We start from the raw sequence: 16,055 nt of genomic DNA on the forward strand, positions 1-16,055 counted from the left end.
GCTCAGAAAGTCATTGGTTAGACTAAACATTTGAGCAGTAACTAAAAACATCAGTGTTACTAGTGCTGTTCCCAAGCTGAAAGTCAAAAACATAGCGCTGCGCTAGCTACTAAGGAGAAAAATGACTGCTACTGCTGAACCCAGGACACAGTAGCATTTTTTATAGCTTTTCAGTTCATTCTCCTCCTCTTCTTAAATTGCATTTAGCTGTGACATGTGATTTGTGCAGGTAGTGTTGTATATTGTGGCTTGGGTTTTTTGGTCTGATGTTTTAAGAATTAGCAAAAACCGCATGCTAATTTGTTTTTGAGAACTATTAGTAACATTAATGGCATTTTATTTCTCTCATATTTTTTGATTGGTACTCAGTTTTTAAAGACATATTCTTTGTCATAGTATTTTAATAAGTAGGTTCGAATGGATTCTGATAGGGATCCTCCTCGCAGTCAAACCAAGAAAACCTGTGGCTTCAGACTCAGGTCCTTCTCTGCTTGTGAGCTTGAAACATTGAGGGGTGGGTAACAGGTTGTCCTATTTGATTTGTTTCATGCTTCCCATGTCTGCATTCAAGCAAGACAGATCACAGATCTCAAATACCATGTTTTATATTTATTTTGAGTGGAAGAAAATGAGCTTTGCAGGAGAGAGTGGGTGTTTATTTTTAAATATACTAATTTCAGTGAGTCTGAGCCAAGTAAGAGTAACTCAGCATGATGGGGATATTCTGAAAAGTTTTCCTTCTCTAGCTTGTCATTCTGTATAACACTGCTGTACAAAAAATTATGGGATTGGAGAGTTAGGATAATTATTTTGATTGTTCGGTGATTTTTTCAAATTAGATCTTAAATTTTTGCTAAAGGTGTGTTTTATGTGTACAATTAATAAATATGTTTTTATGGTCTTTCAGCGTGAGAAGCTGATACATGAGTTGGAGGAAGAAAGACATTTAAGACTTGAGAGTGAAAAAAGATTGCGGGAAGTGACTCTGGAGTCGGAGCGCAACAGAGCTCAGATGCGTGGGCTGCAAGAACAGTTTTCCAGGTATGTTACATCAGTAAATTATGTTCAAAATACTGGAGGAACATACTTTGGTGCAAAAAGATTGATCAAACCTGTTGATAGAATGAAGCTAAAACAAAAACTGCTCTCCCTTTGAAATTCTGTAAACATGGCAGGCTTTTGGCTAAATGATTGTCTGCACCCTGGAAAACTTAAAAGGCTTATAACATCATTCTAGGTAATGGTGAAAATTTTCATTTCTAGAGATTTTGCATTTTTGTTATCTTTTTTTGTTAGAATTTCCAATAATTTCTTAAGTACAGGTCGTCGCTTCTCAAAAAGCGAATGTCATTGCTAAGTCAATATTTGGTTGGTTGTTTCTGTTAACCAGCAATAATAGGTAGGATCAATCTGAGTAACAGATTAACTGATTCGTTTAGGCCCCAGAATCATTGAAAAGTTAAAGTTTAGTTTAATATGGTGAAAACAACTGTGTGGTGGGTTTTTCCTTTTGTTATCTTTGTTGGGGTTTTTTGGGTTTTCTGTGCTGGACATTTTTTGTGGGCTTTTTTCCTCAGTGTCTGCCTTGCTGCTCCTCTGATCTGAAACTGGGTTACTAGGCAACACTGCAAAAGCCATTAATAGCAATAATAAAATTTGTTCTGATCTGTTACATTGTTTTTGGAAAATTTCCATTAATGCTCTTCAGATTTAAAAAAAAATACTCAAAATGTTCAGATAAGACTAAAATTCTTCCACTAAAAATGCTAAGGATATTTCTTTTTTAGTTTTCTGCTGTTCTTGTTTTATGATCTTTGGTTTCAATTTTTGCATATTCTGATGAGACTCCCTGAGTAACATACAGAAAATAAATCCACTCTGAGTATTCTTGGTTAGAATATCTTGTTCTACTATATATTACTCTTTGTTTATGGAATAATTTCTTGAGGTGCTGATTTTAGAACAGTATTATAGTTACACTAACTCGAAGCCTCTGAAATAAACTTTGAAGATGATGGAGCAATGATTTAGAAAAAAAGGGGTGAGGCGAAGCCAGTCTCCAGAGTGCAGTGCCTGTAACTTGGTAAAATTTAAGTTGTTGCACATTTAGATCTTTTCAGGTTAGACTTTCATTACTCTTGTGAAACTGCAGTAGTCCAATTCACTTCTACAGTGTTTCTGAAAATAATAACAATTTTATTTGTTTGGATCCCTGAAGTCCACTATCTTCAAATTAATCCATTCTTTTTCTTCCATTACTACTTTTAGTTTAACTTGCTTTGATCTGTAATGAAGGAAAGGGATACAAGCTTGGGATTAAAGTTGTTTATGTCCTTATTTTGTACCTCTGATTTAGATAAAGGTGAATGCTGTCTAAATCAGTATTATGTTCTTTTTAAGTCTGCCTTTACATTAGGTATACCTTTTTAAAGCAAACTTAAATATAACTTTTCATTAATGGCACTTTGGTTGGCCCTGTTATTGCCAGGGATGAAAACTGCCATTGGGTTCATTGGGCTGTGAGTTTATTTTAGTGTAGACCAGATGTGAGGTAAGAGAAGGTATCACTTAAATACTTCATTTGCTTTTAAAACCTTATGTTTGTTACAATGAATATTAGAGGTTATTTTTTCCTATGTTTAGTAGAATATTAAGATATTTAACACAAGCTTTCTCACTAAATGAGTTTTACACTGCTTGAGCAAATAACGAAACTGGCAACTGGATAATCTTGTGTTGCTTAGAGATTCTGTATTATTTCAAGGTTTTGGGACTTTTTTCTCAATTTGAGAACAACTACATAGGACAAGAGAGGTGCTGGTGGAAGGAGATGTTAAAATCAAGCAAAAAGGAAGTACTTTGAGCCCAAGCCTTCTGGTTTTCAGGTGTAGGTAGACTAAAGTAAGACTGTGCTACAGGATAAATCTCTTAAATTCATGTAATTCCTGAACTGAGTGGATCTCCATGGACGTTCCTACATATACATGCAGAGCAGTAGGTTAAACTGTGATTTGGATGATGTTTCTTTGCATCTCAGAATATTTTCTTTGCATCTTTGAAAGAATGAAACATAATAGTTTGTGGAAAGCTGTAAGCTGACTTTTGCAATCAGGGAGGAAAGCTATTCCTATCTGAAATTGTATGAAAACTTTAATCTGTCCTATAAGCATATAGTTTGAGATTGAGGACTTCGGAAGGCAAGGGTTTATTTACTGATTGACATTTCTGTTCTTACCAAGTAAGCAATATTCCAGGCTTGGAGTCTGAAATAAATCAAAGTTTTCTTTCTTAACATCTGTGAAAATCTGCCAGAGCCTTAAAATGACACAGTGGTTAGTTTGATAAATATGTGACAGCTGCTGTAGAAGGAAAAAGATTTTTTTTTAAATTATTTTCCAGAATTGTACAGTGGTGTATCCATGTAGTTTTAATTTTTTTTTCTAATTTTATTGGACGTGAATATATCTAAGTTGTGGTCTTCTTCAGGAAAACCATTTACTGGTAAAGTTATAGTTTTACACTGAAGTTGGATGCAGTTACTTTTGGATTGCCTTCGTGTAATATCACCTTGAGCTAAAACGCTTGATGTTTTCTTTCTCAAAGCATCTGAGATCTGTTGCTTTGCTGCAGGTGTACTGTTAAATTCTATAGAGGCTCTTTTTTCACAGCCATTTGTAGGTGAATGTTGCTCAAACACATGGAGACTAACCCTATAAATACTTATCAGCCCAGTTTCTTCCAAGACAGTGTCAAGCAGTCTGACTTGCCCTTTTTGATTGTTGGCAACTGTCATGACAGGTCACTGTTTAGGTTAATATTATGCCTGCTGCCTCTGGAGGAAACTATATTTTTTGTTGGTTTGGTTTTATTGTGGGGTTTGTTTTTTTTTTGTTTGTTTGGGGTTTAGTTTTGTTTTGTTGTTTTTTTTTTTCTTGATCACAGTTTAACCTTAGTTCCTCCTTTACCTTCTGTCTTGGACATTAGAGAAAAAAAATACACTGTCTGATGTATCTCCTAGTTCTTGATTTCGGCTGTGCTTTTCCTACTTTCAGCATCTTCTGTTGTTACAGAAATGTAACAACCCTCCCTGAGGCAGTAGTAGTTGTGATTTATAGGATCACTCTAAAAAGCACACTAATACACACAGTATGAATTGATTACATTTCTCTGCTGTACATCAGTAAGAAATAGAAGTTGTTGTCTATTGAGTGCATATAGTACATACAATTCCAACCTGGGATTAAATGTTAAAGCAGTAAAAGAGGTAGCTTTACTTAAGTTATTTTGATTACTGATTTGGTCTAAATGAAACATGTTCAATAAACACACTATTGTGAAATATAGCTGTAAACAGTCATTGAAGAGACTAGTATCAAACCTTAAAATCCCTTTTGGGTAAATTTTAAAAATTCTTTCAGTTAAGAAGATGTTGTTTACAGGTATCAATGTCTGTGACTGGAAAACTGCCTTGGGCTTTTAAGAATGGATGTTATTGGAAAAGTAGGAAATGATCCTTGTTTGATCTGCCAGGGTCCTTGTGAATGGGATAGTGCAATTCTCATTAGATTGTATTTCAGCGTTCCCCTCACATAAATATTGACTGTAGGATTAAGCCTGTCACGTCTGACAAGGGGAAAAATGACTACTACAAATCTGCTAACTCTTCGCATAGAAGTGTTGTGTGGCTGTTGGCTTAAGCACATCCTAGGTGTTCTCCAGTTACTGTTAATTCCCCTTGCTCCATTCTGGCTTGTCAGCAGGTGAGTGGAAATGATAACTCTTTTCCTAGCATCTGTGATATCGAGATTTTTTTGCACTGTATCAGCATGTTGATGTTGCATCATAACATTGTAATTTCTAACACTATCACATATGCTTGATCTAGAGGTCACCACCTGCTTGCATTTCACTGGCCTTACTGCCATAGCTGGTAATCCATGTACAGCAGAGACCATGCCTGGAAGATATAAACCAGTAGGAAACTTCAGTAGCCCCTTTGGTTGGTCAGTTTGTCTAAGTCCACTGACTGCCAATGTAAACAATTAAAAATATTTTAATCTCGTTTTTGGAGAGATTAAACTGCTCTCCTGGCAGCCGTTGGTGGTATTCCTTTGATTCTGTCTCAGCAGGAATGAGTACAGTATGGGGAAATTCACTTCTTGGCTCAGATGAAGATTACAGAATGAGCTGTCTACAGTTCTTCTGTGTAGTTCTTCAGTAATCTTCTATCATCCTCCCTACATAGCCTGTATGTAGGGTTATTGCAAGAGGCAGATTGTTACAAAGATACAGTTTATATCAAAGACTGACCTTGTCATCCTGCACTGTTTTTAGATACTACCAGATTTTATTAGATGTGACTGTGCGAAATGTTACAAAGAGAACTGGTGAACAAGCATAAAACACAGCTTGCTGACTTGAAAGTGCTTAATGGGTTATGTGTATCTCACTTGTACATTTCCTTCATTGCTGCTGACTTCAAGATGTCCACTGTTAGACATGTTGCGGTAGGCTGACTTGGCTGGCTAGCAGGTGCCCACCCAGCGAATCTTGCATTCATCCTCCTCTCCCATCAGGACCGGGAGAGAAAATAAAAAGATAAAGGACAGGGGAATCACTCACTAATAGCAGACTCCACTAGGGGAAGATTAATGTATTGCCAATTAAAAATAGTGTAGGATAGTGAGAACAAAGCCAAACCAAGTAACACCTCCCACCCCTCCCTTTTTCTCAGACTCAACTTCATTACTGCTTTCCTGACTCTTCTATGTCCTCCCCTGAGCAGCATGGTGGATGGCAGGGTTTGGGGCAGGCTGCTGCATTCAGTTCAAAACACTTCATCTTTACCACTTCTAGCCTTCTCACACTTTCCCTCTGCTCCAGTGTGGGCTCTTTGAGTGCTGGGTGGCCTCTGTGTTGCATGGCACAAGAGGGTGGGACTGATGTCTGCTTCACAGGCATCAGCTCTGGAGCTGCTGCTCTCAGTGTGCTGGGCAGAGTGCTTTCACTGGAGGACTGCTTAGCTCTTGGCTGGACTCACTGAGCCTCAGGACATGGTGTGAATACCATTCTGCTAAGGCTTTGACCTAATGCTTTGGTATTGATCTTGTCTTTTGATTAGAATTGACAGAGTAAAAGAATGGAGTTTCTTTTAGATTAACACTTATGGGGTGAGTATATTAGTATTTTTATTTATGGACATATATGGCACTCAGGTTCATATTTCATTTGTTAAGTGTTGCTCAGAGCTGTCAAGCACTATTTTAAGTAAGATCAAGGAGCTTTTGTGTGAATAGCTTTCATCTGGCAGAAAATAAAGGAATGGTTTTAGTAAACCCGTGAAATTAAGCCCGAAGAGGAGGTTGGCCCAAGTTGTATGCAGAGTTTGGCACCACTCAGTTCATGGCCTACTTTAAATCAAACATTCTGGTTTCCTGTTTCTTTGACCAACAGGAAGAAAAAAAAAGGAATTTTGTATTTTTTCATACCAGGCTTAATTGCTGTTCTGTGTATAAATACAGTGGTTTTGAAAGTCCATGCGGAATATCTCAGTTTTCTTCAAAAATTACACTTGTTATTCTCATGTTAAAAACCATCAGGTTGAAATACACATTTTCCTACAGAAGTTGAGAAAGAACAAAAGCAATGAGGTTAGAGTGACTGCAGAGGACTGAAGAACCGGTGTAAACTCAAAACACAGAAGTCATGCAAGGACCGAAAGTTAAAGTAGATGATGTTGCATGATGTATATTGACTTGCGTAACATGTTTAGAGAGCAATGGATTGCTTTGCTTCAGGCATTATTAAAGATACACGTAGAGGGACATGAAGTTCCCAATTTTCTGTGGACTATTCAGGCACTGGAGCCACATTAAGAACCAGCCCTATTTCAGTACCTTGATGGACTAGTAAATCATGTGGTTGTGTTTCATGGTAGCTGTTTAGTTGCTGAAAGCTTCTTTCAAGGGGTCCAGGGAAATAGATAATTTTTATCTTTCACAAACAAAAACACTGCTATCTCTCCGCTCAGAAAATCCTGGATTTGGTTTGTATTTATTTATATGCTGACAGTATGCTTCGTACTTCTGGAAGGTTGCATCTTTTGCCTTTACTGATTTATCAGAGCATGAAATGATACTCTGCTTCCTCTGTTCTAGCTAGCACTACAATTTAATAGAATATAGAGTTTTTCTTCTTTGCATAATGCAATAGATTAGCACCAAAGTACTGCTAGGTTACTGTGTAATCCTTCGGTTTACCCTGTCTTTCAAAATATACAAGATAGAGATTAGCATAAAAACAATCTGTCAACGTTTTTGCCACAATTTAACAGTAGGTTACCAATGCCCATACACAGGTGCACACGCAGCATATATTCCCCTCCATGCATTAATTTTTGTAGTGGAAAGGTTGTTTGAATATTATCTGCACACTCATACCATGATCCTAACCAAGCAGACCCTATCTGTATTAGGTAGCATGGGGCATGTATCCCTCATTTCATTACATGGCTGTTTCATTTCCGAAGTGAGAAAACCCCACTGGTATTGAAGGAAGCTCCTGGAATCAAGTACCAAATAGTATTGCGCTTAAGAGCAGGTGTTCCTGTGCAGACGTTTTACAGACCATTTTATGCTGGAGGACAGTGAAAACCTCATTTTGGTGAGATTTCAGACTCCCTTGCTACTGCTGTTTAAAGAGATTGAGGTTCATGTTTGATGTTTATGTACTGTGAAAACTCTTGCCTGTTGAAATTCACAGCTCTGTGCATTTTATTTTGCACAATACTAAGCACATTTTTGCAGGTATTTCTAGCTACAGATATTCACTGTTGTAAAACATGTTTAGATTGATGAAAGGACAGTGTCAATGTAGGAGCTAAGTTCTGTTACTGAGTAAGCTGCTGCCTAAGAGTTGTGCAGTCATGCATGGTAAGATGTTTCCAAGGTCAGTAAGACCTGTGGTTATCAGGAGGATTTCTGTTACTTATTGCTGGCTTGGTGTTCTTATAGATGTATTTTTTAAATTGCATTGGAACATGCAAAGCTAAAGTGCTGACTGAAATTGCCGTAGCTTGGTTTCTTTTGAACCTGGGCAAGTAGGAAAATCATAGATGTGTCGTGATATTCTGCAATTCCTTGATGCCATATGAGGTAAAGAGACTATACAAAACCAACACATTCCTTCACATATTCAATAAATAGATTCCTTTGCTAGACATGATAGATACCTTAGTTCTAAGGACCAGCAGAAGGACAGAAAAAGGGCCTGAAAAGATTTGCAGAAAAGAATTTGTTTTCCATTAGCTTATATTTTCTCTTAAGTCAAGCCATTTGATATTAATTATCTGTGGCCTAAAAGAGCATATTTTAAAATGCTTTCTTTTAACATTATATCCTTAATTTTGAATCATTTTTCCAGAAAGAACCTATCCTGATTGAATTGTAAGGCAGCTCTCACTTTTTTTTCATAGGTTGCCATGATTACCTGCCGTTGTGAAAGACCAAATTCCTTGATACTTAGGTCACCATTGATACAGGTGTGCCTTGTCTGTTGCCAGCAGGCCTGGTGTAACTGACCCATGTAAACTGATGTGTGATCAAAGAACCCCAAATTCTGCCAGTGATGCAAGGTTTAGAGACAGGCATTAATCTGCTGGCTGTTCTTCTTTCTTTCCTTATCATTCCCTATGACTGGAACGATAGAGGAGAACACTACTTGTGCTTCTGATCCCTTAACCTGAGGGATCAGAAGCACTAGATCCCCCTGGATTATGGGGTTTTCATTCTGCATCCTATCCCTGTGTTCCAACTCAGGGGATTGCGTACCCGGAGAACATCTGGTCTTTCTATTAAAGACTGAGGCAAAGCAGCATTAAGTATCTCAGCCTTTTCGTCATCCTTTGTCACTATGCTTCCCCCCACATCTAATAAAGGATGGGGATCCTCCTTAGCTCTCCTTGTGTTGCTAATCTATTAGAGAAACATTTTTTATTGTCTTAAAAAAAACCCCCAGACCAACCAAATTCTGCCAGGGACACCAGGCTGAAAGCCTATTGTTTTAAAAAAGAAGGCCTTTCATACAGCTAAATGCTTTTAAAAATTAGTAATTCTTTCTGCCATGTTTCCTACCAAAACAAGTAAGAGAGAATTTTATTTTTAGTTTTGGTTGGATAGAAGTCTTCAGTTTAGTTTATTCATGTAAAAGGTAGATCCATCATTCTGAACCTGAACATGGAAAAATTGCCTGTTTCAGATGGTATATGTAACTTTGTTTTTTAAAAAAATATTATCTTAATTTCAGAATATCTTTATAACAAAAGAATATAGAGGAAATACCTGTGAGGAAAAGACAAGGTAATGTAAAATGTCTGCAATCCTCACTGGAATATACTACAGAGTCACCTTTGAAACACCATTGTCATTTACATTTTTAAACCCAGTACTTCAAAGAGATCTCTGTAAATGGAAATTAAGTCCCAGTAAATGCTTAAGGAAGTTAAACTAGGTAAGAACAGGTGAGAAGAAAGCTGGCTAAGAACAGATGTTACCTGAGGGTCTATCATGGATGATTGTTGTTAATTTAAAGACTTATTTTAAAAGCATCAATCTGTTAGAGCTACAGGGTTGTCTGCCAGAGTTGTTTTCTACACCAACACAATGACTCAGCCTCTCATTAAAGTCTTCTTTTTCCCTGTAGTGTTGTACAATGGCACCTTTTATTAATTATCCCTTCCTGGGAAGGGAGAGTGTATGGAATGACAATGACAGCGAAGTTTTGAAACATCATTGTATGTGCCTTTCAGAACTGGCATTTTTATGTATGCTTATGCGAGGCATACATGCACTGTCCGTACTTTAAGACATATGTCTTCAAAGTGAGCAGTCCTCTTGGAGAATCAAAAAGACACGTATTTTTAAAATGAGTATGTATAATGTTGGTTAAGACAGAACCCCTGAGGCCATGATTAGATTTAAGTCACTACCCAGATAACACGGATTTATTCCATTTTAGTTTACCGATCCCATCACACTTGTGGTTCCTCTTGTCATAGGATTGTAAACCTATACTTAAAAGCCACATAAGGTTATCGAATGTTTCTCTTTACTAATGGATCAGAGAGAAATGTGAGTTTATGATCATTATTTTTGTGGTTGTTTTTCTGTTAGATGCTTGAGGTGTCTTGTATTAATAATTTTCGTGTACTATAAAACTTGTGTTATAAACTGTAGAAGTATCATTAATGGGCAGTGGTGTGTATTCAGATTGATGGTTGTAGGTACAGAGGAAATTAAACCATGAGAGAATACTATGATTATAAAGCTGACATAAAACCAAATGATCTTGATAGTGATACTTCTGTTTTATGAGCATGATTGGAATCTGCAGAGGCTCATTGGTTGACTGAGTCTAAGTTTTACCTTTACAATTTTACAGCAAACTAAAATGGGGAGACTACACTCACGTTCTAATTGCAGGCAGATAAAATCTGATCCAGAAAAGTGCTCAGCCTTTTTAAGATATTGTTGTGCCTTCTGCTCTCATTAAGGGCAGAAGGAAAGGAGAGCTTCAGATACCTTTGAGGACTTTGGTGCGTAAAATAGTACAGATGTACAATTTTTCAGTACAGAGGGTAAGAACATGAAATTCTGAATGTTATCTCTCTGAGTAGAATAATAGGAGAATCCTTTGTCTTACCTAGATTTTGAAGCAAGATGTTATGTTTTTCATGTAGGTGTGAGGCAGGGAAGAAAAAAAGGCTTTCTCTGAAGTACTCTAAAGGAAATGGCACAGACAGCAATATAGGCAAACAGGCACAAAACTGCCCCTGATTTGGTATCACCTGTTGTATCCAAAGGTGGGCCCTATAGACTGGGACATTTGTTCTCATCAGTGAGAAAATATTGTAGAATCGTACGTTTTCTTGCAGTTTGCATAGCTGGTTTTCTAATGCTGGTGAGCAAGTAAAGAGCTGGTCTTTAAATGTGACCAGTGCCTAATTTGTAAACATAATCTGTTTGTCATCCTGCTCTGTGTGACCTCTTAAGTACCTAGACTAACTAATGAAAATGGAATAATTTATCTGCCTGACTTGAGGTAGTAATAATTTTTTTAAACCTAGTAGCAATTTATAGTCTGCATAGATTGGATTGTTTCATAGGAGAATTATTATAGTAATTTTAATTTTATCTTAGAACTTGCAATTATTCCAGAATATTGTACTAATGTAACAGGCCATGCAGCAGTTCATTGGTTTATCAGTGCTCAGAATTGTACAGGGCAACTTAAAAATTTAGTTTTAATCTATTTCTTTCATCAAATTGTTTTGGGGGCATGTTTCCCTCTCTGAGCCCATTTCAAATATGATTATTAAAAGTTGCAGTTAGTAAATTTAAAGCTGAAAAAACATTCTATTAGGTGCAAACTGTTTTGGAGATTTGCTTCTCAGAATATATGATAAACATTAAGAGAGCAGGATAGGTTTTGTTTTTCTTGTACAGGCTTACACACCAATTTCTTCTAATTATTCATCCCTTGCTCTGATACTTCATTTTGCTAGATACTCTACAGGTGTGATCTCAGGGATTTATGCCCTGCATAAGAAGTTTGTTTCAGCAGCATGGATGTTGCTTGTGCTTTTTCTTGATATATGTAATGGAACTTGCATAGGGGAAAAATGGGATTTAAGAAAAGAAAAAACGCTTGGGTTTAGTCCATCAGTTTCAATAAAGACAGCTGTGAGGTCTTTCTTCACTCCTGCTCGAATGCAAAGCTTAGGTTTCTTAACTGAACTTGGATCTAGACCTAGCAGAGGGAATGTCCTGGGAAAGAATGAGCCATTTCTTTTCTTAAGGATGAAAAAAGCATTGAAGGACAAACGTTACAGTTTTAGGTTCTCTGACATAATTCAAACTATTCAAATAAACAAGGAAAATTGGTGGGCTACATCCTCACCAGCTCCCAAAACATACTAGATGATTGCACTAAATATGCAGCAATCATAAGTTCACTCTTCAGTAGCTTATGGGAGGAATGGACCAAAGTAATTACGGTGGGTTTTGCCTGTAAGGTCCTTATTACTTAAAATCTTGATATTTTTCAGTATTATTAATCATGCTCAACTTATATGACTAATATGGTTGTAATTCCTAACTCCACAGGGATTCTGTTAGAATTTAGTAACAATTACTGACAACTATTTCAGATAGCTTTTATTGTAAAGCATTTCCAAAAAATCTTCATGTGATTATCTTTGGTCTGAATCTGTGCTTTAGCTTGCAGATACTGTAAGAAAATATAGATTGATTTGAATGATTGTTTCAGTGTAATATGGTTTTAATTCTATGTGTAGTGCCTACCTCATAATCTCAAATTTTGGGCATTGCTATCCTTCAGTTGAATTGTTCATTAAGTAACATTAATTAAAGATGTCGTTCAGAAAGTATCTATTATCTTCCAAGCATGCAGTATAACTATGGATAGGTTATTCTGAAAGCATTGTCTGAAGGATGTCAATAGAATACTGTGCTGCATAACCCAATGAGCTCCTCTTGTGACAATCAGATAATTTTGGATATGCTGCAGAAGGATGCAGAGAAACTACAAATCCTGTTCAGAACAAGTTACATAGTAGAGAACACTGAGTATTTTAGGGTGTTGATACAAATTCTTTGTTTACATACACGTTGGAGAAGATTTTTCTTTTGTATCATTCTGTTTCATGATAACTGAATCCCAGTTCAATTGCTTTCTTCAAGATAAGGGATTTTACTCTTCTTGCATTTCACCACCATTCCAGATAGAAAGGAAGAAGTGCCATGCAGAGGAAGAGTTGCATTTGTTGTGAGAAAAGTGATTGGGAGGAGATGTGAGACGATGAAGCTTAGTTCTGCAGGGGAAAAGAGATTTTTGTAGTCTCTTGTTTTGGCACAGTAGGTTGTGCTGAGTTTTAGAACTTGGCATACCTTTTTCAGCAAGCGTTGTTAATCCTCCTTTTTATTCCTCTATACTTGTGGGATTTAATTGTCCGTTTTGTCATGCCAGTACATAGCAGAGAAAGTACGTCCTGCAGTACATTGTGCCTGCATTGGAAATCCAAGCAAACTGTGTCTTCTGAACAAAGTTTTCATTCTCTAGGAATACAGATTAGATCATTAAGCTGTAGCGCCCTTATCGGTGTTCACAAGCTGCAGAGTCTATTAATTGAATGAATGTGGCATGGGTTGATATACTGTCACACCTGATCAGAAGGTAACCTTTCCCTGTCTTTAACTATAGGTTTCATCCTTCATCCTCCATCCTTTTTAGAGGCACTGCGTTGATTGTGGGTTTATTGCTATGTTCCATTTGTCTCCAGCTGGCAGATTCCTTCCAGCTTTTATCTACTAACCATAAGAAACCTAATCATGTATATATAATATATAGATGACAAGCAAGTGACAGTAAGCCTTTGTGTATGTTCCTTTTTACTGGAAAAATCAGTAAGAAACTGGAAAATTCTGACCACCTGTACTACTTTCTGAAAGGCAGGTAAGGCAGAGCAAGGTAATAAGTAGATTTACAAGCCAGGGAGTTGACTGGCTTCAGAATTAGTTAAAATTATGGTGTATTAAATTGGATCTGTGTTAGAGTGGTCTAAAGTGGAGATTCCTCCCCTTGGCTTGCTGAAAGCAAGTGTATTTGAGAATACAAATTCTCTTCAAGGCAAAGTATTTCTTAATCTTTACAAGTACTTTAAACGTCTGCTGCTACTATGCTTGTATTCTCAAACTGAAGAGGGAAAAAAAAGCTCAAAAGCAGTCTGTCAGGATCTTCCTTAAAAGGCAAATGTCTTACCAAATCCAGTTCTTAAATCTTAGACTCAGCCCTTCACAGAAAGAAAAGCGTATTTTGTCTAACTCTATGCAGTAATGAATAGTGAGAGAGTATGTTATACTGACATGAATTTACTATCAAGCCTGTTAAAGAATGAGGGACATTTTTTTTTAAAGTATTTGAGTTTCACAGAGGCCATTTGGAGACGTTTCTGACTATTTGTTGAAGACAATTTTAGTGTAACATGGAAGAATAATTGCTCACTGGTTTCATTAGTTTCATACTTCAGTGAGCATTCTTGTAAAAATACTTCCAGTATTCTGGATTTCATTCAGCTTTTGTAGTCATGTACTGAACTGGTGAAATTTATAGCATTGCAAAATAACAGTATTTTCCCATTCCAGACTTGCCTGCACTTCATTGTGAGCCCTCGGTTGCATACTTTGTGACATATTTAGTGTTTATTGCAGTGCTATATGTGTTTTCTCAATCAGTGTGTTTGTAATAAGACAATTATACTGGCAACTGCAATGTAAAGCACATGCATCATGATTCGTTGTAGTGCTGGCAGGAAGAGAAATGTCAATTGAGGTTGTTGTAAGAGGTTTCCTAATCCTGCTGAACTAGGGAGTGTGATTCTTTCTCAATCATTGCCATCTGGAGTATATAAAAATGTGAAATAACGTTTTATCATTAGGTTGGCACGTGGTACTAGAGCAGTATTGGCATTGATGAAGTTCTAATGTAACAAAATATGAAGCAGTCGGAAAATCTCACTGCTTTAGTATTTTGTCTAGGTTCTTCAGAACCCTCCCTTCCAATTTATGAAGATTATTGAGCAGTTAATAGTCTTTTAAATCTAAAAGACACAGAGTCTATATTTGCAATAATCTGGTATTTTAATATGAGTATTAATCTCATATTAAAGTAAATTTATAAATTCAAAACAACATGCATGTGGTAGAGAATAATTTGTAATTCATATTATAGTAATGTAATTTAGCTCACTCTGTTTTCTTACTTGCTCTACTTATTTGACAGGTATTTGTCGGTGATAAATTTTAGGGTCTAAAATTAGGCCAAGAGGCTTCATCCCCCACCTTGTCAGAAGAAATCATGGCTTGTAATCCCTCCCTAATCTGATCACAGCCACTGCAGAATAGTTGTTCTGTCCAACTTTTGCTATTGCACGCCTGTTCTGTACTGAACTGCTCGTATTTACAGTACATACAGTACTGCTCAGTTTATGCATATTTGTTCTTACATCAGGTTCATTTTATAAATACATATTGATTAATCCTGTCCCCACTGAACCTTTGCTACAGTTCTAAAACTAAACTTGCCTTTTTTTTTTTTGAGCCTCTTTCCTGTGTCTTTTGCAATGTAAGTTATTTTTTTCTTAAAGGTAGGTGATCTAAATGTGTTTCAGATGGGTCTTAACAATTTCACAATATTTTATGTCTACTACTGCCATCTTCCTAGAGTAGGTGTTTTTCTTCACATTGAATCAGTTTCTCACTGGCAATGGGAGGAGAATCTTGCCAAGAAATATAGCTTGCACCCAGTAGGATGCCTATAGGCATCTATGGAAGACTTGTTTGAGACTAACTGCACAAACTTACTATAACAATATCCTTATAGGCAGTGGAAACACAGACTAAGTTCCCAACACCCTTGTTGTTCACACTGCCTCTGTAGGTCTTACCTGTTCATGTCTTCTCTTGATGTTGTCCTGAACACTTTCTTATCTATCTTCTCTTATCTGTTCTTCCTTCAGTCTCCGGATTCTTCCACTTAAAACACCAGCTCAGTTTCTGAATGACCAGTATTACAATTATTGCATCCAGCAAAAACTGATATTTGCTGTGTATTTACTGTTGTTTAGCAAAGTTCATATGGTAAGGCACATTTCTAGTTAAAATACTGAGTTGGATGTGGAGTCTTAATAATTCTGAATCCTGAGCCTGTGCCTTATGTTCTTATTTTGAAGGGTTAATCATTATGGAGTTCAGAGAACTAGATGACAGTCCTTTTTATTCTCCAGATTAAACAATATGAAGGCTGAGAGGTAGGGCTGGATTTAGAAGGTGAAGGATTAGAACTGTGGATGTGATTTCATTCTATCTTGCTTAAATTGAAGTGGGCCAGTGATTTTGTGATCTCATAAATATAGTGGATGAGAATGTATTTTCTTTTAAGCATCTTGTTTAGTGTCCATATATTCTTATGCAATTCTAACA

The 16,055-nt window shown here is 36.7% G+C and overlaps 1 protein-coding gene across 1 annotated transcript in view; it reads left to right on the plus strand.

The window, feature by feature from the left end:
* Positions 1 to 16,055, plus strand: part of NCKAP5 (NCK associated protein 5) — a 388,757-nt gene that overhangs the window by 190,181 nt on the left and 182,521 nt on the right. The window contains exon 5 of the mRNA XM_005153771.3: positions 908 to 1,041. Coding sequence (XP_005153828.2) covers positions 908 to 1,041 — 134 coding nt within the window. The remainder of the gene's footprint in view (positions 1 to 907; positions 1,042 to 16,055) is intronic.

This window comes from Melopsittacus undulatus, chromosome 4, assembly GCF_012275295.1.
Source record: "Melopsittacus undulatus isolate bMelUnd1 chromosome 4, bMelUnd1.mat.Z, whole genome shotgun sequence".
NCBI classification, from domain to species: domain Eukaryota; kingdom Metazoa; phylum Chordata; class Aves; order Psittaciformes; family Psittaculidae; genus Melopsittacus; species Melopsittacus undulatus.